The sequence below is a fragment of the Triturus cristatus genome, chromosome 3_1, assembly GCF_964204655.1.
Source record: "Triturus cristatus chromosome 3_1, aTriCri1.1, whole genome shotgun sequence".
Lineage (NCBI taxonomy): Eukaryota > Metazoa > Chordata > Amphibia > Caudata > Salamandridae > Triturus > Triturus cristatus.
This window is the reverse complement of record NC_140583.1, coordinates 135,495,006-135,520,295: the sequence shown is the minus strand read 5'-3', so window position 1 is coordinate 135,520,295 and position 25,290 is coordinate 135,495,006. Positions and strand designations below refer to the sequence as shown.

At 43.9% G+C, this 25,290-nt stretch overlaps 1 protein-coding gene across 4 annotated transcripts in view; it reads right to left on the bottom strand.

Annotated features, from left to right (window-relative positions):
* Positions 1–25,028, bottom strand: part of LTO1 (LTO1 maturation factor of ABCE1) — a 202,814-nt gene extending 177,786 nt beyond the window's left edge. For 2 of the 4 annotated variants that reach the window (XR_014978723.1, XR_014978724.1), the window contains exons 1-3: positions 24,844–25,028; positions 15,827–15,932; positions 9,905–9,981 (exon numbers count right to left, since the gene is read on the bottom strand). Coding sequence is in view for 2 of the 4 variants with exons in the window: in XM_085643574.1 (XP_085499700.1) it covers positions 9,905–9,981; positions 15,827–15,932; positions 24,844–25,022 (362 nt within the window). In the remaining 2 variants the exon portion in view is untranslated. The remainder of the gene's footprint in view (positions 1–9,904; positions 9,982–15,826; positions 15,933–24,843) is intronic. The other 2 variants (XM_085643574.1, XM_085643573.1) reach the window with 2 other exon arrangements.
* Between the last annotated feature and the right edge of the window lie 262 nt (positions 25,029–25,290).

Below are 25,290 nucleotides of genomic sequence, written 5' to 3'. Positions count from 1 at the left end.
GCCTGAGTGTTTGTGTGGGTAGGGTGTGTGTGAGACTGTGCATAGATGTGTGAGTGGGTGATTCTATGGTGCATGGTTTTAAGAGTGCAACTGTGATGGACTGTATGGTTGGGTGAGTGTATGTATGAGTGTGTTAGTGATTGAATGTACATCTCAGTTGTACATGTGTCAGTAACTACATATGTGAAACGCAGTGTATATGTGTGTAAGAGTATATAACTATCTATATGTGAGAGTGTGTGATTGAGGGAGTGCCTGTATGGATGAGTGTGTGCTTGTATTAGTAATTGTATAAGAGTGTCAGAATTTGTTAGTATTTTTATCAGTAAGTGAACTTGAGTGTGTTTAACTCTATAGGTGAGTAAATTGGACTGTGTTTAATTATTTGCACAACTGACTAGGTGTGTCAGTACCTTCATGGATGATTGGCAGTGTGTGAGTGTCTATAGAGGTGTATAAATGCATATGATAATCTTGTACGGAGTGACTGCAAGTATGAGTGACTGTACAGGTGAGTGAGTGGAGGTGTATGTAGACCTAAGAGTCAATGAGTGGGTATGTAGTTATTGGTATTGGAGTATCTATGGTTTTCAAAATGGCCGTCTGAAATTTTGAGTCGGTGTATCAAAGGTCATATTAGGGTGTGAGAAGATGCACTAATTTATCACATGGATGACGTCATCAGTAATGTCATCAGTGATGTCATTTAAGAGGTCATCATTGATGTCATCAGTGATGTCACTGACCATGTCATGAGTGATGCAATATGTGACGTCATCAGCAGTGCATTGCGGGGGCGCGAGTTATAGTTAGCTGAACTAACTATAACAGGGGAATTTCTAGGGTTTTGTACGAAGGAAATATCCAGCCAACTATAATGCCCCTGAAACCTATGTTTTTTTTTTAGAGAATATATATATATATATATATGTATATAGATATATAGAGTATATGTTGTTTTTAATTGTCATGTGATTTCAAGTTGTATCCCTGTGGTTTTATACTATACGTATTTGTATGTTTTACAGCCCTGACGAAGTTCACATGAAGTGAACGAAATGCGCTTACTGGTCTGTTCCATTTCTAAGAAAAATAAAAATTACCTTGGATGACATAGGACGAGATTGGACTAACATTTGTGAATACTGATTGTGCGGTGCACTTTACGTATATATGTTAAACTCAGATCTGTGTCTGGGGATGAATGTTTGATTTGTTCAGCATTCCGTCCATCATCTGTTCTTTTTGTTTTGTCACCCTAGGTGGGAATGGAATGCCCAGACGTGGGTTCCGTGTTCACTGTGCTGTTGGATTCAAGCTAGCGTAGATGATGAGGGCTGATACCCAGAAACCGGTCGCAGAATGCTTGTATTCGGTCGAGGGAGGACCTGGCCTGGCAGTTTGGGCTGGACTGTTCTCATAGGGTGAAGGGTCAATCCTAATTTGTATATGGCTGGGTCCTTCCTGGTTTGGGGTGGTGAGCAAAAAAACAATAGATTAAACCCAGATCTGAGACGGGGGCTAAATGGTTGATTTGTTCAGCATTCAATCCATCATCTTTTCTTTTTACTATACATAAAATACAGGCAGGATGAATACTCATCCTGGGTAAAATACTGTATATTAAAGGAAGTGAAGAAATCTCACTTCTGCATATGAGATGAGCATGCGTTGAATTTGAATCCTTTTGGGAAAATATTTCTGATTTGGCGAAACCGATTATCTGTTCATCTATCGCCAGTTATAACAATATTCAATTAAGAATTTGATTACTTGACCCTAGACAAGAAACAATGCTGAGACCCATTAGCCTAAGTAACAGAGGAAAAAATATTCCCAAAAATCATCCGTACAGGACTACTTTAAACTGTGAATCTGATCAAGGGCGAATTCAGGTGAGGCATGTACGCAACAGACCAAATCTTCAATCACGATCACTTCAGGAGTTCTCTCTTGAGGCAGATGCTCCTCGTTGGCCCTTTTTAGGTCGAGCCTAGAACAGCGCATGCGCTGTTGCTCGACTTTTAGTAAAGGGGATCTCGAAAGTGCTACCCAGACATTTGCTGGCTGGCTACAAGCTTGAGGGCGAGGGCACGTGCGGCCATCTGCCTTTCCTTTGTTTTCCTGGGTAATTAAGCAACTCTCTCCGGGCACCCTTTCATGTCGTCGTTCGTTACCTCTTCTGCCCTCCCCCGCCCTTGGCTGAGCTTACTTCATGTAGCGCAGTCTTCGCCTATCTCTGTCTGCTCTCTCAGCCCTTACTTTCCTCCCACCGCCCGCTCAATCTCTATCTGAGACTCTGTCTGGGATATTGTTCTTGCTGGGTTTTGCCTTTAAAGAGGGATGGTATATCTTTTACATATCCCCCTTCTGATCGCTTTCTATCAAGCTCTCTTGTTTTTATCCATTTTATTTTTAACTTTCATTATTTTTCTCTTGTCCAAATGACCTAACATTTATTGATTTCCCTTTCTACAGCATCCATTATGGTTCTTTCTATATGTTTCTTTTTAATTTGCCACATTTTCTTTCTCCTTTTGCCTTGCTATGGCTCTTTAGCATTATCCGTTTTCATTCTCTTGTCTTATATGTTTACTTACTTTAATTTACTTCTTATACTCTTTCTGTATTGTATTTCTTTCTGTCCCGTTTCCAGTTTTTTATCCTCTTTTGCACTCACTACTCTAGGTAATCCCCTTGTCTTCCCCAACATACAGATAACAGCAAAGCCGGCACTTCCCTCGAACTAGCACCTGAAGTGTGTGCCGCCCTCCCCTTGCCCCGAGTGGGCATGGACCGCCTCTGCGGCCCGCTGCTGGCCTAATCCCGACACTTGTTTGTTTTAAAATGTCCGCCTCTCTGGGTGATGTTAAGAGGGGTCAGGCCGTCTCTCTTCGGCCCCTTTGGAGCCGGCACTCCCTCCCAGACTTGTTATGACATTACAGATCTTCAAACACCAAACACAAGAAAGGGAGCGCTGACCCGGCACGGGCACAGCCCCAGACCGGACGTTTATCGTGCGCAAAGATGATAAGGGCTATTATCAACAACACATTTTTTTAAGCCCCACACGCACACACGCACACACACACACACAACCACACACACACACAACCACACAGACAACCACCCACAACCAACCACAAACACAACCACAACCACACCACACACACACAACCACCCACACACCCAACCACATTCACCACAACCACACACACACAACCACACACACACACACACACACACACCCAACCACACACACACCCAACCACACACACACACACACCCAACCACACACAACCACACAACACACACACACAACCACAAACGTTTTTGGGGCTGTCAGCATAAATACGCTGTCACCAAACACGAACACCTCGGGGAAACTGTGGGAAGTCACCCCCAACTTTGAAAGCACTTGCTGATGCAGAGTGTGTGCTGTACACATGGCAATACCTTGACACAGCGGACTGCTGCAAGGAATGCTTTGAGCCTCGGAGGCTGACAGACCTCAGTCTGTGCATTAGTTCACCCCGTCTTGGCGTTGCATGAAAACAGGGTGCCCACTGTCCAGCATGAAGTGAGACATTGTGATCGGGGCTGGAGATGCTATTTAGCAATCTGCTTAGAACATTGTGTTTCATTTATGGCAATAAACATAAAGGAGCACTGTCAACTCTGATAAAATGGATTTCATTTTGAGTAGTGACTAAAACTTAAACAAAGCCTGCAGTATTGAACCAAGCATTTGCAATGCAATAGGTCTCGCATTTGCAAAAGTTTAAGCTATTGGCATTGTTCATGACAATGCCTTTTTTTATCTATTTTATAAAACAAACACATAAATAAATGCCATTATCATTTACAATGCAAATAGCTAGTGTTGCATTATTATTAGCAATACCAACTGCTCACACTTTTATAATGCGCGACCTATTGCATTGCAAATGCTTGTTTTAACTTCTCTCAGGCATTCATCCTCTTTTAAAGAGCTCTGCGACAGTCACAACTAGAAACCATGGTCATGTTCCCATCAATTTCGTGAACAGTAAAGAAAGTCTATTCTAGCTTCAGCAGACCAACTCAGAGTAGGCATTACTAGAGCTAGAAGCAAAGTGTTCATCATTAAAATAGGAGGAAAGCAAGGTGCATCTTGACCTACTGCTGTTTAATCTACAAACACATGACATGTCCAATGTAATATTAAAAGCCTCCCAAGATATAGCTAAAGTCAGCAAAACACTGATTTATTTGCTCTTCTATGCTAATGACTCAGTTCTACTGTGAAGGAAGCAAAATGCAACTGAAAGATACTTTGCTATCCACCACCTCAAGTCTATCTGGCAAAGTCAAAGGTTATGATCCGGGGACTACACGCTAAAAAGTCTCTTGGTAGACCCACGACTCCGAGGAAGCAGCCCATCTCCATATTAGACGTCTGCGAATATCTATGCGTGACCATGTGCAATTCCCTAACCTAGAAGAACGACCTCAATGATGCATTAGTGAGGACAAAATGTGCTAAAACCATTGTTCAATAAGATTTAAAAAAACATAAACCCCCAAAACAGTGGTGCAAGCAAAAGTAGGATGAATCATGTTTTTTTCCTGAATTATGGGGTTTTAACAGTGACCTCTCAGCAGCAGGCTGCCTGTAGATGCACAGGTGAAGAAATGTATGGGTCTTACCTAATCGTCAACAATTGCAACTCTAGAAGCAGAATTAGGGTACGTACCTATTGAAGACAGTAGCCAATGATCTTGCACTGCGCTTCCAAAAGAAAATTCTGCACGTCCAATCATCTTGTTGATACCCAACGCACAAAGTCCTAATACCCAAAAATCTCACCCCAAGAGCCATCTATCAAAAGCTCCTGGACTTTTTACTTTGCACATAGCTTAGCAGCAAACAACAATACAAAAGCCAAGTTGAAGCAACAATTACAAGAAAGGATTGCTCTACCAAAATCGCACCAGCAATGAATCAAATAAAATCATTCTATGGTGCAAATCTTACCATCATAGCGTCAGCCAATTATCACAAACGTTACTTTCTCAAAAACAACAATTTTTATGGCACGCAACTACATCCTTCCTATTACCGAACTCTTGGCCATAGGGTCCCCAGCGAAATCACCAGAATGTCCGAGCGGTGGTTACAGACCAAAATCTCTAACCCTCTTCTTGCTCTTTTGCCACTGGATTAAAAGAGAACAACACGGCTGATAATTAGGAGGCAGGCTGAGACAAACCAAACCATAATCGATTCTCCTCCTGGCCCAGTCACTGTAGAAACCATCACACGAATGGGTCACTTCTTGGGAGAAACCTGGAGACTCAGATGGTTATAAACTGAAAGAGGAATCATACTGCAAATTACTGACACTTGATGAATGACAAACAAGCATCTGTTCTACTCTTCAAAGAAGCGAAGGAAGCAAAACTAAAATGAATAAGGACTACTGTTGGACTTGGCCCTTCTGGCAGGTTCACCCCTGAACTTTTTTGCTTTTTATTGGTGACTTGGTGTGGTGATTTTTTGGTTTCTGCGCACTTTCCCTGTGTCCCAGGGTAAAGTGCGTGCGCGCTCTGAGTGCATGTGGTGAGATAGGCCTGCCCTCCCATAGGAATGCATGGGGAATGTATGTGTCCCTAGTAGTTCCTGATGCGTGGGGTGTGCATGCCCGAGTTTGGTATGTGCGGACTCGTTTGATTGAATGCTGCGCGGTGATGTGTGCGGCGTGCATGTAGCTAGTATGGAAGTGCCACTTCTAGAAGTGGGCACTTCGGTGTGCAGTGTAAAATGTGTGCCTTGTCGCATGATTGGCTGGTTGAGGTCATGTGAGGGGCTAGGGATTCCCCAGAGTCAGGATGAGTCACCCAGTGGTGAATGGGGAGAACAGCAGCTAGATGGGTGGGAGGAGTACACCTGGGTCCTGAATAGGGCAGGGGTTTCCCCACACAATGCTGGCTCCGCCCCCTGTGGTGCGACTGACGACCCTAGCCCTGCCAGTGAATAGAGTGAGGGGCTGAGCACATCAAGGGTGCTCCCCAACCAGCTGCGACTGGTTTTCCCCCTCACCCTGAACCCAGAACAAAGGGTTTTTACTGTATAAAAATGGGGCTGTGTCCCCACAGAAACTGTTCTCTGCCAGGATCCTACCTAAGGGGGGGCTGCTGCTGCTGCTGGACCAGAGGACCGCCACTTGGACTACTTCCCTGCCTGGAGGCCCAGTGAGCTGGCTCTGGGTCCAGCCTTGCCCCCCCGCCCCTGCCTTGCTGTGTGCAGGGGAGACTTTTTGCTGGACTTTATTATCCTTCTTAAAGCGCTGGGAGCGCTTTATTTGCAGCCCTAAGCGCCTGGGAGCGCTTTTATTTGACTGGTAGCGCTTTGTTTAGGACACCAGCATAGAGGAGCGCCTTCCTGTGTGCCTCGCTGAAGCCTCCAGTGCCTGAAAGCACTGGAATTGCCTTCGGCGCAGAGAGCGCCTGTTTCTGTGCCCGTGGCGCCAGGAGCGCTTTGTTTCTGATGGCGGGTGCCCACCCCGCTTAGTTGATTATTCCTGTGGCGGGTGCCACCCCGCTTATTTCCGTCACGTTGTACTGTAATCCGAAGGCGGGAGCCCACCCCGTGCTTCGGGAAAGCCGGTATCGAATTCACCGCCGGCAGCCCGGGAGTTCGCTGACGTCACCTCCCTGCCGCGCTGGGATTGGTCCAGCGGCAGGGAGTGTCACCCACGTGACCGGAGCCTCAACAGCGAGAGCTCCGAGCAGCGCGTCTGAAACCCATCCAGCGAAGACCCAGGCGGGAGCCTACCCCGCGCTGGGCCGGACCGGGGAGAGAAGCGTCGCCCTCCTGAGTCCCCGAGCGGGACTCCACCCTAACGCGGCCGGTGACTGAGACCGGCGCCTCCTTCCCGGTGAGTGGGGCTCTGGCCGGGAGGGCGTACAAAGCAGCCGAGGAGGTTGCTGAGCGCGGGTGCGCTCCCACGAGGCACCCAGTGTTTTTATAAGAGCCCAGGGAGGCTCTAAGCGAACAGGGGCATTTTGGTTAAAGAGCCGTGAAGGCTCCAACGAGCGGGGGCATTGTGTTTAAAGAGTCCCCCGTGTGGGACTCCAACGAAGGAGCACAGTATTATTTAGAGCCTGCGAGGCTCTAGGGGGCATTTCATTGTTTCAGAGCCCACGAGGCTCCAACGGAGGGTCGCATTATTGTTTAGAGCCTGCGAGGCTCAGGGGGCATTTCTTGTTTAGAGCCTGCGAGGCTCAGGAGGCCATAATTGTTCTAAGGGCCCAGAGGTGCCCAGGCCTCAGTCCCCACAGCTGCCCAGCACTTAGTGGGCAGCTGCCACGTTTAGGCCCCCCCCCCCCCCCCTGACATTGGTACACAGGGCGTCCTAGCCCCGACAAGGCCAGTTGGCCTAGGGACTGCCACAGATAGTGGCTAATGTGAGTTTTTGCGCCATTGTACCTTTCCTGCACCTCTGAATGTGTTTATGCGTCATGTGCTTTGCTTTACACCTCTTAATGTATTTTATGCATCCTGTGTTTATGTGCTTAGACCCCTACAGGTAGAGTGATACTTAGGTGGTTGTTTTCCTCCTAGTACAGGTGGTACTGGTGAGGTCCTGATTCCCTGCGCAGTATTTTCCTAAGGTGGTTAGGGTTGCGTAGGTGGTACTTTCTGGTTATCAGGAGTTACTGATTGTGTGTTATATATGTTATTGTGTGCTATGTTCTAAAATATTATTCCTACGTTCTAAGTGCTATTTCTACAAAGTGCTAATTCCTGACAGTGGTCCATGTGGCCCTGTCCCCTGTATATATAATACCTTGTAAATTCGGCCCGTGCCTGTTGGCACATTGTAAAGTGTGTGTTTTTATCTGATGTATTGTGTATAATACAAAGGCTATTTTTATAGAATACCTTGTGTGGAGTTTCCTTTGTGGTGGGCCTTGGGTGTTGTTGCTGGGTGCGCGTGCAAACGCTTTACACATCGCCTCAGGGATAAGCCTGTCTGCTCGTGCCAAGCTACCAAGGGGGTGAGCAGGGGTTATCTTTGGCGTGTAACTTCCTTGCCCTGACTAGAGTGGTGATTTCTGCCTGACTTTGGCGCAAGCCTTAGCCAACCAGAAATCCCATTTCTAACAACTACCTTTTGTCATGCAACCAACAAGCTGAACTCGGTCCCTCTCCTGTCTAGTTTATCTTTATTTTCCAAAATGACTCATCTCCGCTAATGAATTCCTATTTACTTCAACTTTATTTCTCTTCTGACCACCCTTGAATCACACCTTTCTTTTTCTCTTATATTGCACATAAAATGCTATATACTAATGCTTAATTTCGAATCATGAAAAGCCAGTTGCAGAAATATAAATACAAACTGAAATAATGGTCCTGCCATGTTTTAGGCATAACGAAACAGATTCTCAAACTTTGGAAACCGAGGAAGATCCCTAAATTTGAAGCTCTGCCAAGTACCGCGTATCTCGCGTTAGCCGGTAATTTCCCCACATTACCCGGTAATTTCCCCGAATTACCGTAATGCCCGAGATTGTCAGTTAAAGAGCCGTGTCCTGAAGTGCCATAGTTCCAGTTTCTCAATTTGCTGGCGCAGACGGCATAAAAGCTGAGCTCAAGTGTTGTTTTTCAAACGCCACAAGATGGCGCTAGTGCACAACGGGAGATATAGGATTCTTAAGACATTATGAGGTGGAAATATCCTGCTATCATAGTTAGTTAAATTTACAAGATTTAAAAGACCAAAACACAAAGCACACACCGCCTAATTAATGTAAGAAACTATCCCTTGCTCAAACAGATGTAGATACGATGGCTCTGAACACCGTTCAGTCTGACCACCATTGACTTCAAAGGGAGCCTGTGTTTCGACCGACTACACAGGCTCCCATTGAAGAAAGGGGTGGTTGCTGAAACACGTGCACCCAAAAGGTGCCTGCCACACTATGCATGGTTGGAAAGGGGGGACTCATGGGTACCCCCACAGGCCAGGTTCGGAGGCCCACGGGTGAAGGCGGGCCTGCTATGGGCCCCCAAAGACAGATTCCGACAGCTGACCCGTGTTGGACAACTGATTCAGAAAGGCTGTCTGAATCCGACATCCTAATCGGTCGGTCGGGAATGCGGTCCATAGACCTGCACGAGTCCGCTCCAACTGACTTGGTTACTCCGAATAATGTTCGGAAACGAGTCGGAAAGACCAAATGACTTCTGGACTTCTTAATCAGTCGTTCGCAAATGTTTCGGAGTCGATCTGAAACAAGGCTTCAGAATCGCATTCGGACTAATCGAATGCCGTTCTGAGACTTTCTGACCGACATTGTAATCGACCCCTAAGTGTGGGTGACATTATACTGTCGCGAGAAAGTGTCACTGATAGTTGTAGAATGTGACTCATATTTACACTGAAATTATGAAAATGTCACTCAAAAGCAGTCTGAAACCTTGGCAGCTATGAGGTTGGTAGGTAATTTGGCATGGATATCAAAATATAAGTGAATGTTGGGAGAGACATGAAAGAATTTAATGAAATAGGAGGGGATACGGTTGGTGTTTGAGGAGTTATAATATAAACTGATTAGATGTATGAATTCTTAGTTCCCTATTATATATATATATATATATATATATTACTCCAACGGTTTGTTTTTATGTATATTTGCTATACAGTTATATAGGTACTTGGACTGATTTGAGTAAATCTAGTATTACTAAATTCCTTACTTCTGTATAGATAGTCACTTTGCTATTCAGATTCTATGGCTGAGAGAACTTTTCACCTGCTGTGGCTTATTTACATTTATTAAAATGTCTTTAAAATGTTACCAATTTACAAGGCACACATAATGAAGACCCCGAGACTCGCATACTTTTTCTTACCTGAGCTTGTCATCTTCATTGGTTCCTGAGCGGAGAATACTCCTCCAGGTTAGGATAAAACCAAGATAAAATCCAATCTATGTGATCAAAACAAACAGAAAAGTTCATGATAACTGCAAAAGAAAGACTCCCAGAAATTAATTAGAATTCAGTTTTTTTATTCACTCGTTATAATAATAGATCAGGGAAAAAGAGACACCGAACATTCAGGAAGAGGCAAGAATGATAAAAGACTACTGTAGTAGGGGCCCATTACCTTCGTACAACAACTCAAAAAAACAGAGCAAGCACACACCTGATTTTTCAAGCACTAAACCAATTCATAAGCAAAATGACAAAATCACTGATTAGGACATCAAACAACCTCTCTCCTATGAGGATGACCTCTCAGACAATCACATTGCAGGTTATGGATCAGAGTAAATTACTGTGTGATTTCTTCCCCAGATGGTATTATGAGATGCTATGTTTCTCTTTTCACCTTTCTCACTTCAATTATCCTTCCATCTCCTCTTCTCATCCCTAGCTGCTTACTACTTTCCCTTCCTTGGTTTGTCTCCCTCTTTCCATTCCCCTCCTAGCTTTCCTCTTTTTTGTTCACGTTATCCCTTTCCATCCTGCTCTCTGGTCTCAGGGGTCTCTCATGTCACCCCTTTCTTTTTTCTTATCCCTCTCAACTCTCTCTTACCTCCTTGGTATTCTTCCTTCTTCCACTTAGTTTCTCTTTCAGTCTACCTTTATCCATTCCTATGGTTTGTCTCTGTGATGCCTATAGTGAACATGAGTATGCCTGCTCCCACTTTCTGAATGACAGGCCTTGTAGGGGCCTGTACTCCAGTTCAGTTCCTCAATGTTCCCTGCTTACATGTCCCCTAAAAAGAAGTCTGAATGCTGCTCAGCAGATCGGATTACAAAAACAAAAAACAACAAATAAGTGTGCAGTGAAGCGGGTCTCTCACCAGTTTCCTGCCCCATGTTACACAACCTCACCTCGGCAGAGGCTAGTACTTTCATTTTTTTTTTTTTTTGTGCCATCATCAATAAACACAGGGGTCAGTGCTCATTGGTCCCAGTGGTGCGACAGCGTTACATGCTGCTCTGGAGATCTGCAGGATATCGAAAGCTGCTTCACCTCATACATGTGACCCATTGGCTTCAGCGGCAGCCGGCTGGCAGCAGACTCCCAGTTCAGACTGGCTAAAGATCAAATCTGTCGCTGCCAGCTGTAGCCGAGCCCAAGGAAGGGCCAGTGTGTTACTTTACATAAGCGAGAAGAGCAGAAAGCAGTGCATGCATGCCTTGTGCACTGTTGTGATGTCACTGCATTTACATGTGTTCTATGATTAGAGTGTAATGCGGAGGGTATTCCAAGAATGTCAGTTGTGCCTGGCATCATGCTGTGAACTGACGCCAGGTTGTGTCTCCATTAAATATTCATTACTGAACATGCCTGGTTGTGTGTCGGCTTATCTTTCCATCTCAACATTTTGGCGAGGACTTGAAGTTCATGAAGGACGACGGAAAGAATTAGACACAACCTGGGTGGTTTTGTAGGTGGCCTGCAGTGATTTGGTGACCTTGTCTAAACTTGTGCTCGTTTGCTTGGTGATACTGTGGGATGATTACTTGCAGTTTACATTGGAGGAAGTTTACATCTTTGCGGCGCCCACTGGTTGAAGTTTCCGACCTGTGCCTTCTCGTACTCATCGTTGCGGCAAAAGCTGCAAGTTCTGCAGTATAAGACGTCGGCTTTCCAAAACTGTAGCACCGCAGTACCTGCTGGGAGGAGAAACACTGGAATTCTACGCGCTAGTGTCACGTTATGTGTGGTGACCATCTTGCGTTTCTTGACACAGACCATTTCGGTGATGTGGAGCAGCAGAAGCTCGATGCGGGTCCAGCGGGGCTCGAAAATTCATAAAAAATGCACTAGACCTGCAGGTCTAGTAACCTACAAAATCTCCTCGACCCAACGGAAATGCACTTGACCTCTAATCTGAAAGCTGAGTAAATGTGACAAGTTAACAAGATTTAAAAGCATTTTTATTGCTCATTTACTTTGTGAGCAATAAAGATGCCTTTAAATCTTGCTATCTTGTCACATTTCCCCTGTTTTCAGAGGCAGAGGTCAAGTGTCTGTTTGTATTCCTACTTGCCAGTAAGGGCGAGTAGGACCTAAAAATAGCTTGTCCTGCATTAATCTGACTGGCAAATGCGAGCGGTCGAGTGAATTTTTCGAGCCCTGGGTCCAGTGATTGTTTTCCAGTTTGTAATTTATGGGCTGCAAGGAGTGGATGCTCATCACTTATCCCATCACCTATCCGGTGACAGTGTTACCTTGCCAGTGACTGGCACACCATTAAGGGTTCTAGAAGGACTGCTACCATACCAGTGATTGGCACTCTGTTCCATGTGCTGACTGGAGGGTAATTTCACTAGTGCTTTCTGTGAGCTGGTCACAGTGGCTCATGAAGGATTAGGTAAGCTGGTGGTTAAGACGGCATGGTCTGTGTAGATGGTACACGGTTTCCTGCGCACGAAACAATTCTTGTGCATTGTGCAATGCAACAGTGAATGGGGTTTGCACACAGTGAGCACATTGTGTGGGTGTTTGTGTCTCTTTGGTTTTACGCTATTTTAGAGATTATGGCAGCCCTTAATATAATCACCCCATTGTCTTTCCTTTCTCAACCTGGTTCCCCAACAAGATTGTGGAAGGATTGGGTGGAGACGTTAGAGAATTACATTATAGCATTGGATGGACAAAAAGTTCCACCGGCAAGAAAAAAAGCGTTATTATAGAGTGCTTTAGGTAATGAGGGGTAAAGGGTGTTCAAATATTTGCCACCGGTGTTAGGTCGTAATGGGAAGCCTATTGCGGATGTTTACAAAGAATAAGTGACCCCGGGTATAAGTTATTTAAAGCAGGGAGATCATTAGGATGTAAAAGTTAAAATAACTGAGAAATAACCCACATGGAAGAGTGTGCCAATCACTGGTATGGTAGCAGTCCTTCTATGATCCTTAATGGTGTGCCAGTCACTGGCAAGGTAACACTGTCACCGGATAGTCGATGGGATAAGTGATGAACATCCACTCCTTGTAGCCCAAAATTACAAACTGGCCAATAGGAGAATTACGCTCCATTGGAAGGCTAAGACTCCGCCTATGGTTACCGCATGGGAAGCAGATGTCACCAGCTGGTTCCACGCAGAGGAACGGGCACTAATTTCCGAAGATAAGACCACTAGAAGGCGTAAACCATACACGGAGCCCTGGGGCGATATCGCCAGAGCGTGGGACACTCAGCATGTAGTACTGTTTCATGTTTTTTGGTATATATGTATGGTGGCACCTATTTCAAGACGAAATTGTATCAGTGTAAATGATGTAAGCAAACATGTTCTTTTCTTGACAAAATGTAATTAATACATTTTCAACATAAAAAACAGTTAGGATCTAAAATGTACACGTAGCACCAAACACTGTGGCAGAAGATTGCATGTTCATGTGGAAATTGAAATTCTAGTAGGGGAAATTACTTCAGGAAGGGTATTTATCACAAAATCCAGTTGAAAAACGGGTGCAATGCTGGATGCCTAAATCACCTGAAAATTAGCTCTTTTCTTAAATGCAGTCTGTACATCACACTTAAATAAACAGCTTCAATGAACCCAGTTGAATAACGGGTGCAATGCTGGCCTATCCCTATCAGACACATGTATGTATTTTTGTACATAGCACGTATGCACTTCTTTCACTATTGATCACTCTCACAGCCGCATCATTTGATAGGAGCACCTTATCTTTTTCAAGATATAAGTAATCCATAAAAGTCGCTAAAATTTGATGTATATATTCATGACTGAGAAGATACATTAAAATAATAGCACTAAACGCATAATTGAAAACCCTACTCTTGTTAGAGTTAATCTCCATCTCTGTTTTGACACGATTGTCGTGGAAGTCAAGGGCTACACTTCCCCCTTGGGGACCACCTTTTATATATTTATTGTTCAACCCAGGTCCCTGAGTTACTGAGTGGCCTCTTTTGTTCTAGAGATGTTTACAAAGAGGCAATCAAATGTCTTGAGAATAGGTTTCGAAGAACTTATTTTGGTCATTGCACGCAATAGGTTCTATATGCAGCCGTAGATTGAACAAGAATCTATTGATGATTTTGTAGCAAGTCTCAGGGTACTTTCTATCAAGTGTTGTTTTGATGCGATGACCAACAAACTGATTTGAGACCAACTAATTGTTCAGTGTAAGGATAAAAAAATCCAGGAGAGACTATGGGCAGCGAAACAGCCATCCCATAAAAGTGCTATAGAAATGGCTAAAGTTGTTGAAGAATCCCAAAAATGCTCCCTCTTCCAACAGGATCTGTTTATTTTTCAAATGTATAGTCCTTGGAAGATTTCAGGATCCTGATCCCCGAATGATTTGAGGATAAATTGTGAATATATACAAAAACCTTTGCCTAATTACCCTTTTTAAGAGCGCCAGACATCTATTTTATACACAAGTGTCTCAAAAACGAAGCAGGCTGCTACGTCAAGTTTCTTCCGTACCAAGTTTGGTGTAATTCCGTTCACTTGTTTTTGCTGCTTCGGAGAGCAAAGCTTTCAATGGGAGCTAAAATGGAAAACACTTTTTATGTCAAAGCGCTAACACACCATGCATATTCCGCTTCGTGCCGCTCCACAATACCCCTCTCTATCCTATTCCACTGAACACCACTCCACGACACTGTACGCCACACCTCTCCGAGACACTACACTCTACGCAATTTCACTCCATGACAGTCCTTGTGACTTTACTCCCGAATTCTACTGCAATCTATGCCACTCAACAACACCCTACTCCACTCAACCACTCTACGACACTCTATGCCACTCTATGCCACTCCATGACCCTCCATTGCACAACACGCCACTCTGCACTCATCTCCACTCTATTCCATGCCACAATACTCTACTTCATTTTACGCAATGCCTTCTATGCCACTTTACTCCACTCTATGGCACCCCCTTCTCTCTACAACAGTCTACTCCACGCCACTTAACTCTACGATACTACTCCACTACACACCACTGTATGCCACTAGACGACGCTCTACTCCACTCTATGCCACTCCACGACACACTATGCCACTTTACGCTACGCCGAAACTATGCAATTCCCTCTACATCACTCCATGGCACTTTACACCACTCTATGCCACTCCGCGACATTCTAGTCCACACCAATCTTTGCCACTTCACCCCACAACATTCTATGCTACTCTAAAACACTACTCCACTCTAGACACTTTACTCCACTGTCTGCCAAACTATGCCACGCCACTGTATAACACTCTATGCAATAACACACTATGCCACTTCACTCTGACACTTTACTCCACTCTATGCTATGCCACTTGCAACACTTAATCCTGCGCCACTCTGCTCTATGCTACTACCTCTAGCCATGCTAAACAGCAGCCACACCGGTGTACAACATTAATAAAACACACTGACAAAGCCAACAGCTCCTGCATAGGTGGGACCTTTGGTTTCCTATGGGAGCTAATATGGAAAACATATTGATCTTCCTCCACCCCACTCCTTCCTGCGCTCCATTCACTCCCTCCTCCCTGGAGGGATCAGCAAAACCCTATTTGATTGGAACCTTTGTGCAGATTCAACAAACTGTTTCAAAGTTATAAACAAACAAAAAAATCTATACTTTTCAATCGGAATTCAGTTTTACCCACAATCACTATGGACTACTCGGTCATATTTTTTGTGTAAATAAAGAATAAAATACTTTTCTTGTAGAATATACGTTGTTCATAATGAGTATAATAGTTAATGGTTTATCATAAGGCAAGAAGATTTTCTCCAATTAAAATAAATAAATCCATGATTTATATTTTACCTCAGATCCAATTTTAGCACCATTTATTGCACCATATTGATGTCCCTCAATTAAACCACCTTGTACTCCTTCAGAATAACCTTCATCATAGCCTTCACCATGGAACCTTGAAGGAAAGAGTTAAATGTATTAAACATGCAGCATGGCAGCAGAATGACAAATTACTTGTGCAATCTCTTCAAAATGGAACATTTTAAAGCAAACAACAACTGATAGCTCCTCTGAATTGCTTGCCTACCCTTGTAACGCAGAGTCTAGCTCTTCTGTTTTTTCATTTGTGTATTAATATTTTATACTTTTATCTCCTCCCACTTGAGATGGTTAAACGCATTTAAAATCCTTGTTTAAAAAGAGAACATTCTGTTGACGAGCCTCACACTTACAGTCTTATGTTATTGCAAAAATCACCGTTTTTATTTATTTTAACACATAAAAACAGATAGGAAAAAAAGGTTTTTTTTCTTCTTACTTTTAAAACCAGAAAAAAATATCCAAGTGAGAGTCCTCATTCACTGATTAAATATATTTGAAAGTCATCTAGTTTCAACATTGTTTTAATAGAAAACCGTATAAATATGGATAAATACTGCCAAGATTGCCAAAATAATACAGCAGGTAAAGCGAGCAACAATGTGTGACTCAACAAACAGTTCAGTACCTTGAGACCCTCACGGGTGAGTAGCGCGCTTTAAAAGCCCCTGGTTGATTGATTGATTGAACAATAGGGTTCTTCAAGGCAAATAGAGAATTTCTGTCTAATTGATTAGGGATGTGTGATTAATAATGCATGAGGTCTATATTGCATTTACTTTTTTATAGTATTCATAACTGGTAAGTTATCCATTACTATAATGTTAATCCATATTCATATAATTTATATTAGACTACAATAAACAATGAGGTTTGTATGAGTAAAGTATGTGGGGGTCCATGAAGTTGTTTCTTATCAATACTCTACAAGAGTAAGCTCACCTGGGTAGTCTATCAGATTCTAAATACACCTATATTCCTGTCAGTACTGTCAGAATGTGAGGGAATGGAAAATTCATTCGGACTCTAAAAAACTGACACATTTTTCTAGACCTGCAGGTCTAGTGACATGATTAACCCACTTGACCTAACTTTAATTCACTGGACCAATAATCTCTTCTCAAAATGTTTGATCCTAGGCAAATATTTATTTCACCGAGCTGCCTTTTGCTTAATTATCACATTCGAGAGCACCTTCAAAAATAGGAGTTCAGCATGACGCTGTACAAAACCTCTTAACTTTGTTTTATTAGACTAAACATTATCTCCATATATAATAAAAATCGATCCCACACATAGGGTACCCAAGAATTTAATAAATATATTACTAATGCTTAATGTGGTAGCCCACTGCCATATACAGACAGTTTGCATTGAAATGGCCACAGTTTCCCCACTCACATGCAGTTTTACCTATAAAACTATTAGTGTACAACTGCTTGGAAATCAGGTTTCAGAAAATATATATCAATTGCATAACACCAAGTAAAGTATTCTAATTTGTTTTTATCCTATTAAAATCTTGGTGTCCATCTCACTTCAGAATTACAGAAAAAGTACTTTCCCTAGTAGTGAAATATATTTTGAAATATGTGTATAGTTAACTTAGAAGCTATTTAAACGTTGGGCTGCCAACAGGATTGCCAGACAGTTCGCTTTACAAAATCCTCAAATTTTGCAGTCAGAGAAAGAAAAGTAAACTTAAGTAGTAATTTGTCACAACACATAAGCTGACATTCGACCTCTGTCTTTGAACGCAGATATTTCAAGGCCTGTAGATGTCTGATTTGATGTTCTGAATGGATGCCTTCTTTGGGGTTTAAGACAATCTATCTGTGACCTCCAAAAAAGGTGTGGGGGGGGGGTGGAAATGTCCCGACTATTTATAGGAGGATACCGGATGCCTCGCTGCACAGAAAAGATTCTTTAAGAATATACCTGCCTAATACTCTACATTAGTAGTTTCTAACATGTGGCCTACTCAGGGGATCCGCCACTCTTTAGGAAACAAAATAATATGAAAAGATTAATAAAGTATGCATACACAATAAAAAAGCAATATTTAAAATTGAAAATTTTAAAACAGGTTGAAAAGTGAAGGAATTTGAAAGATGAGGCTAAACATTTGTTACTTTTATCTTGGTTTGTGGGCGTAGCACAAATACACCAAACAGATTCTACTGTGGATGCTTGGTGGCATCAATTGAAGCACTGGCATACACAGATAGGAAAGAGCATGCATTAGGAACAAGAAAAAGACACAGTGATATACCGGAATCTTGCACATCTATTCATCTTTTCGAAATAAAACCAAACACTGAATTGATCCAACTTTTTCAATACAAATGAAAACTTCTACTTTTGTTTGTGAAATAAGCCAAACATTTAATAGTTTGTGTATTTGTTTGACATTTCACTTTTTTTTATACACTCTTTATTGGTTTTTGCAGGATGTAAATACAGTGACATTGACCGCTGGGGTCATAGTACTCACATAAACCGTAACCAGCATGTCCGATAGTAACAAAGTCCCAACTAGACCCCCTCCTCCCATTCCGCTCTTGTCTGTCAGTATTAATAATCAAGGTGTTATAGAGTCATCCTATATTGAAAGTACACAATTTGGTCCCCAGATCCATCCGCTGGACCTCTAATTGCCCCCTTCAACTTGCTTGCAGTGCACGTAGACCGTGCACCCACACCTCACATATTTCCATCCCTTCTCAAACCAATACAAGGGCACACAAATCGTCCAACAGTCCCGTCTAGCACTCATGTCCCCCACCCGCATCAGCGAATCGGCCCAGCCCACCACGCATCTCATACTTGCTATGGGGATTCTCATAAGTCAGCTAACATGGCTATACAGGCGGACAAATCATCCTCCAGTTTGGCATCTTCCCATACATGCTTCATGCACACTTCTTCAGGCACCGCCCACTCTGACATGTCCCTAAGCCAGTCTGTATATTTTTTGGGGTATCGCCCCCAGCCACTTTATAGCAATGCACTCACTTTGCCAGTAGAAGGCCTAACTTAATTATCTACTGAGGTTATTCTTGCCAGGGGTGGGAACCAGGCCAGGCAAAACAATGTGAAGTGAATGAGGGCTATAGGTCTCAGCCAGTGGCTCTATTAAGGTTACCTACTATTTCCTTTCAGAAAAGAGTCAGGGATGGGCAATGCAAGAAGACATGTAGAAAGTCTGCTGTGGGGCGCCCTTATAGAGCACATTGGCCCATTGGGTATGATAGATAGTACGCAGTGTTTTGCGTGAAAGATACATCTGGTGTGTATAATTGTTTTGGATCAATTTAAAGCGCATGTTTGAACTCATCGTCCGCACTTCTTCATGCACTTTCTCCCATTCTGGGCAGACATTTCTTCCTCCAAGGCCTACTCTCACTTTACCTGTGTGGTAGGTGTTATTATTGGTAGGTCCTCACTCAGTGCGCAGTACAGATTTGATATCAATCTACGCCCTCCTGCCAATACAAGGAGCGACATCAGTGTCTGTGAGGGCAGAGGCTTCTCGGGGAAGGAGGGCTATACCTTCAGTGCTTGACCCAGGTTATGTACAAATTTCTCCATCACGTGCCAAAGGTATTCCCAATCCACGGAGTTGAATGCTTGTTCGATATCTAAAAATGCCAGGGTGTACGCAGCCCCATTTAACTGCTGTGCGAGGTAAACATGCGACAGCCACCTTAGGTTGTACATAGTACTCATCTACGGAATAAATCCACACTTGTCAGCATGTATTAAGGCCGGGAGATGCGGTAGCAAACACACCGCTAGTACACCACTGAGGATCCACGTTCGAAAGTGAGAGCAGTCTGTAGAAAGAGGCGTCTACTGGGTTCTTGTCCAGTTACTGCACCAGCACTAAAAGGGTATCATGCATGGTGTCGGGCAATTGTCCCCTCTGGAGGGCCTCATGAGAAACCTTGAGTTGTTTTTCAACAATCGTGCCTCCCAGTGTTTTTCCAGTTCTCAGTCCTTCAATTGCAGCAAGGACCTCTTCAAGAGTAATGGGCTCATCCATGGAGGCCCGGTACTCCTCCGTCAGATGCGGGAGCTCCATTCCGGCTAGAAAGGAAGCTCCGCGATCACTTGGTTCATCCCCACGCCAGCATCTGTTTTACATAGACGGGCCTGGAATACACAATTGATGACTAGCTGTGTATTGACTAGGTGCCGCTAGTCATCTCTGAGCACCAACACAGGGGCTTGCGATTCCTGTTGTCTAACCTAGCAGGCCTGCATCTCACTTATGCTCCACTTTTTTTTTTATTGTCAAGATTGCTGAATCCGAATAACAACAGTAAATGAAACAAGTAAAAATAAGAAAACGCCCATCAGTAGCATCAGGTCTCCTCTTGTACAAGAGATTGCTTACTCTACGCCTCCCATCCTACCAGACACCCGTCCCTCTCCAAATGCACTCATGCTGTGAATGCCCTGATTTCGACTTCTCAGGACCCCTCCTGCTGGGGACAGGGTTCTAGGCGAATCCTGCGGTATGCCGCACAGCTTTCACATAGTTTTTAGTATTTCTTGGGGCAGTCCCTAGCTATATAGATAGATAGCTCTAACCCCAGGCTGCGGTCTAATACCCCTTCTAGCCCTCTAATGAGTGTAGGAAGCTGGCTCTGTATATACTACTTAAAAGTAAGGTATAGTGTGCACAGAATCCAGTGGATCCCCAGAGGCTTTACAGACGCTCAAGTAGAGAATACCAATGCTCTCTTTTGTGGTAGTGTGGATCGGTGCTCAGACTGGAACAGGGAGCCTGTGCATGTTCCTGACCAGGTTGTGTAATACAGCTTGGTAGGATCATTCAGAGTGCGAATGAACTGCGTGTTCGGCCCAAGAGGCTTGCCAAACAACTCACATTTTGGGAGTGCACACTAGTATCCCCTCCCCTGGCCCACCCCTACCCCACCACTGACTGCAAGAGAGAAAATAAAATGATAACGATATGTTATTATCATTTTATTTTCCCTTTTGAGCAGTGGGGCGACACTCCTCTGCCTTAGTGGAGGAGCCACCACTGTTGGACGTCAATATCCCTCAGTTTCTGCTTGATGCTTTGGAAGGAGAGGGGTTGTTGTTGCACTTGGAGGGTGCAGTCCGGAAAAACCGTAACTTGTGATGATCAGCAGTGCAATAAGTCTCTTGATTGGGAGGCACACAGTATAGCATTGCGGTCAGCATAGTTCAATACGTGAGCGATTATAAGCCTCGGCGGAGCACCAGGCGGGGGCCATACGTTCAAGGATCTGTGGTCTTGTTCCATTAGGAAACACAAGGAGACTTGTGTTTCCTAATGTTTAAACCAGTGAAAGCAGTCATGTTAGGATCATCCGCCCCCTCTGAAATACCCACTATGGGTATGTTGTTTCCTCTTGATCAGCCCTCCATGTGCTAGACTTTCAATACCAATAGGGTCACAGTGCATTGCAGGGTCTTCGGACTAGCAGAGCCCTCAGGAGTCTTCTGCCTCAGATATCCAGGTTTCAGTTGTCATAACTCTATCAACAGTGTTACGTAGATCCTGACGTATCAGTGACAGGTCTGTTTGAGTGCTCCTACTTTTCCCCTCGATGGAGGAGCAGAGGTCTTGGATGGCCTGCAAAATGGGAGACACTTCCGAGAGGTGAGTGTCACCCCCCAGCAAGTCCGTGGGGAGCACCGCGGAGGAGGTGGACTTCCTGAATTTATCAATCCTGCCCTATAATGAGGTGTGGGGTGCCTCATCCTACCCCATGGTTCCCAGCCTAAGAAGAGTTCTGCAGCCGCTCAGCCCCTACCAGTCCACAGACTTGTCTAGGCAGTCAGCACCCTGATATGGAAAGCCCACCAACACGGCCCGGTGCAACTGCCAACTCCTCTGGCATTAAAAGGAGGGGAGATCACGCCCTATCGCCTCTCCGCCTGGGTCTGACTGGTCAAGGGTTGCAGAGGGAACCTCAGAGGCACAGGGTCCACATCATGAAGTGACCTCCAACCCCCACAGCACCAGGACGAGGGGCTAGGTTGACGGTGCACCTCATGCCATTGGCTCAAGGAGCACGGGCCCGGGGGACGCTGGTCACTCTCAATAGAGGTCCAGGGCTAGTCAAATGGAACAATGGGGTATTACCATTGGGGCCCGAGCTGGCCACTGCTTTATTCTCTAGGGGCAGTCCGCCTCGACCCCTTCTTACCACCACAACACAATCATGCAGCCTAGTGTGCTGTGAGGGGGCTCTCTCCTTCCAGGCAGTGCGTGCTGTCAGGTGTGCTCCCTAGTCCCGGCATAATTAGCCAATGATCCCGGCTGCTTCTCTCTGTGTGTTCTGGAGCTGCAGGCTTCAGGGGGTGAGGAGAGGAAGGGTAGAAAGGGGCAGCCTGTCCACCTGCCCTATGTTTTTTTTTAGTTCGAGCCTGGGCTGCGCATGTGCTGCTCTGCGGCATGCTGTAGTGGAGTATGGAATTAAAGCTCCGCCCATATTTGTCATTGGCTTGTGTCATTGCCCTTCGTAAATACTGGCTTCTGATACGTTAATAGGCTTGTTATTCCCTCCTTAGTACCGCCTAGTATTCATTTGTAACCTCCAATGAGGACGCGCCCTTTTACTTTGATTGTTACGCGGTACATCTTTTTTTAGTCTGTAATCACTACTTTCTTTAATGAATTTCTGCTATTGCAGGCACAACATGCTTTCCTGCAACAATCAGGGCACCATGCACGCTTTAACTTTCCAAGCAGTCCGGGACAATGGCGGCTGCTTCTTTGAATAGGGCTATCATTTACAAGAGTTTGAACTATTAGCATTGTAAATGAAAATGCCTTTTATTTATGTATTAATTAGCAAAACAGATAAATAAAAGGCATTATCATTTTCAATGCCAATAGCTTAAACTCTTGCAAATGTGAGACCTATTGCATTGCAAATGCTTGTTTCTCCTATTACTAGTACAATAAACAAAATTCTGTGCACGAGAGCTGCTCATGTGCTTTCCTTTTGTGTTTTTTTTGGTGCTCAGTGAAATGATTTTATCCGAGCCGTCCCCAATTACCCGATGTGGCGCTATGGCATCATTTCTCATTGAAAAAAACATCAAATGTCGAACATTACTCAAACTATGCAAGGGTAATAGATATTTTGCCACTTTGCTTACCCCATCAAAAGATATGCAATAGAAAAAATCTCTATAAGCAATCATTACTACAATCCTACCAAATCCCAATGTAAATTGAATTATTTATGTGATATAATAAAGGTCGTGGATTTAGAACAGACCAGTGGATTAATCTCCTCTTTTTAACTTCTTTATTAAAGAGTCAGGCTGGATTGAGAAACATAATGCCATATTGACTGCATTTTCATCGCTGTTTAGTTTTATTTTGAGCATATGTGTTCACTGATAAGGTTTTTAATAACCGTCTACACACAGTGAACTGAACTGGCTATTCTTGGCCTTCAGCCGATGATTTGAGTAAATTGAGAATCTGAGACTGCAATCAGCGTACCTCTGTTCAGGTTGCATTTGTCAGTATTGAGAAAAAAGCACAAAAAAAATCAGTTTGTTGTGACAGTTGCAGATTACCAACTCATATGCCAAGAGCAGGCAGTTTACTCAAAATTGTAACTTTTATGAAAGGTGATACTAATTTTTAGATCGAAGTTTACCAGACAGCACAGCTGTCTTGTTGCGAAAAGTCTTCTTTGAAACATTCTGAAAGCTTCCCTGAGAAAGCATTCGGTTACTCACATTTGCTTATTTGCAGACTTTGTTTTAGGCTGTCCAGCATGTCTTTGCCGCTCCCGTTGAGCATAGCCGGTTTACAAACTCTCTGACTAGCTTTTTGTAATCTGCCATGAGTACTCGCTTCCTGTAAAATAGGCCTTTGAATTTTATTCTGATCTTGTCACACTTACTGTGCAAGGAGCTTGGTGTTTACTTTTCTGTCTCAGACTGGATTCTCGGGCGGGAAAGAAAAGGTATTTCCTAGCACACAACAAAATTTCAAGATCTGTAAATTAACTATGCAAATATTTCAGAAAATATGAGAATTAGGCAATCACAAATTAAGCCATTTTCTGCCATTCTGATGTGTGGTGTAAACACATTTTAATACAATCAAAGCAAATCAATAAACTAGGTGATGCAATTTCCACACATTATTGTTAGTGCGCTGTATAGTTTTATCAATAAAACTGTATGGGCAAATGTAATGGTCATTCCAATTGAAAATATATTGTCTGTTATGGCAGTGTGCTACAACACCATGGTTTCTCCGCTTTACACCACACCACACCACTCTACTACACGCTATGCTACTTCACTCTACTCCATGCTCCTTCACTCTACTCCCCTTCACAACACTCTACAATCCTCCACTCTATGCCAGTTTACTATACTCTACTCCCCTCAACACTTTATTCTACTTTACAAAACTCTACTCCACGACACTCTACAACCACTCCTCTGTACACCAAGCCACTCTACCGCACTCTATTCCACTCTGTGCCCCGCCACTCTACTCTACTACGTGCTACTTTACAACACTCTACTCTGCTCCATTCTACACCCCTACACTTCACTACATGCTACTCCATTGCACTTTAGGGCACACTACGCCACTCAACTCTATGACACTATGCCACACCACTTTATAACACTCAGCTTCCACTCTATTCCACACCACTCCACTCCACAATACTCTCCTCTATGTCACTAACTTTTAGACATGTTAATAAACAACATGGCTAAATCCCATTGGCAAGGTCAATACCTCAGCTATAGGCGAAACCTATTCGCTTTCCCAATGCTTGCTCTGCCAGGAATGAGAATGGCGAGCACGCTTCTCTACTCTGACAGTAGAAGTAGGGAAGCTGTTGCATAGAACAGCATACAGTGTATACCATACTGAAGACTGACAGCAACACAATCATGTTCTCCTGTGCATACAGCGCATCCGCCAGAGAAGCTCTCACCTCTCCTCAGCCATCACAATTGAATCGAACATGTCATCCTCCTGAGCGGCCGCCATACCACCGGCAGAAGGCTCAGACAGATGCGAGCTCTCCGGGACAGCCTCACCTACTCTGCTTGTATACACTGGGGCCTGGGCCAGCCTCCCGCCGGGGTCACTTCCGGTAATGAGGGCGGCCATGTTGGAGAGAGTCCGTGTATTTTTTACAGCCCCCTGCGCCAGAAGTACACGAGGCTAAAACCAAACCGTGATTAACGCATTTCGAAATAAATAATGGCAATTTATATGTTCAGCAGAAATATGCTTATTTCTATAAACGAATTAAAATTAAAGGGATTTCAATTTGCAATTAGTTTGGAAATCACCATCTAATTATAATTACGATATTTTCAAATGTGAAGGATTATCATTTTTTAAACCATTATCATGCTTTCACTTGCCTTTTAAG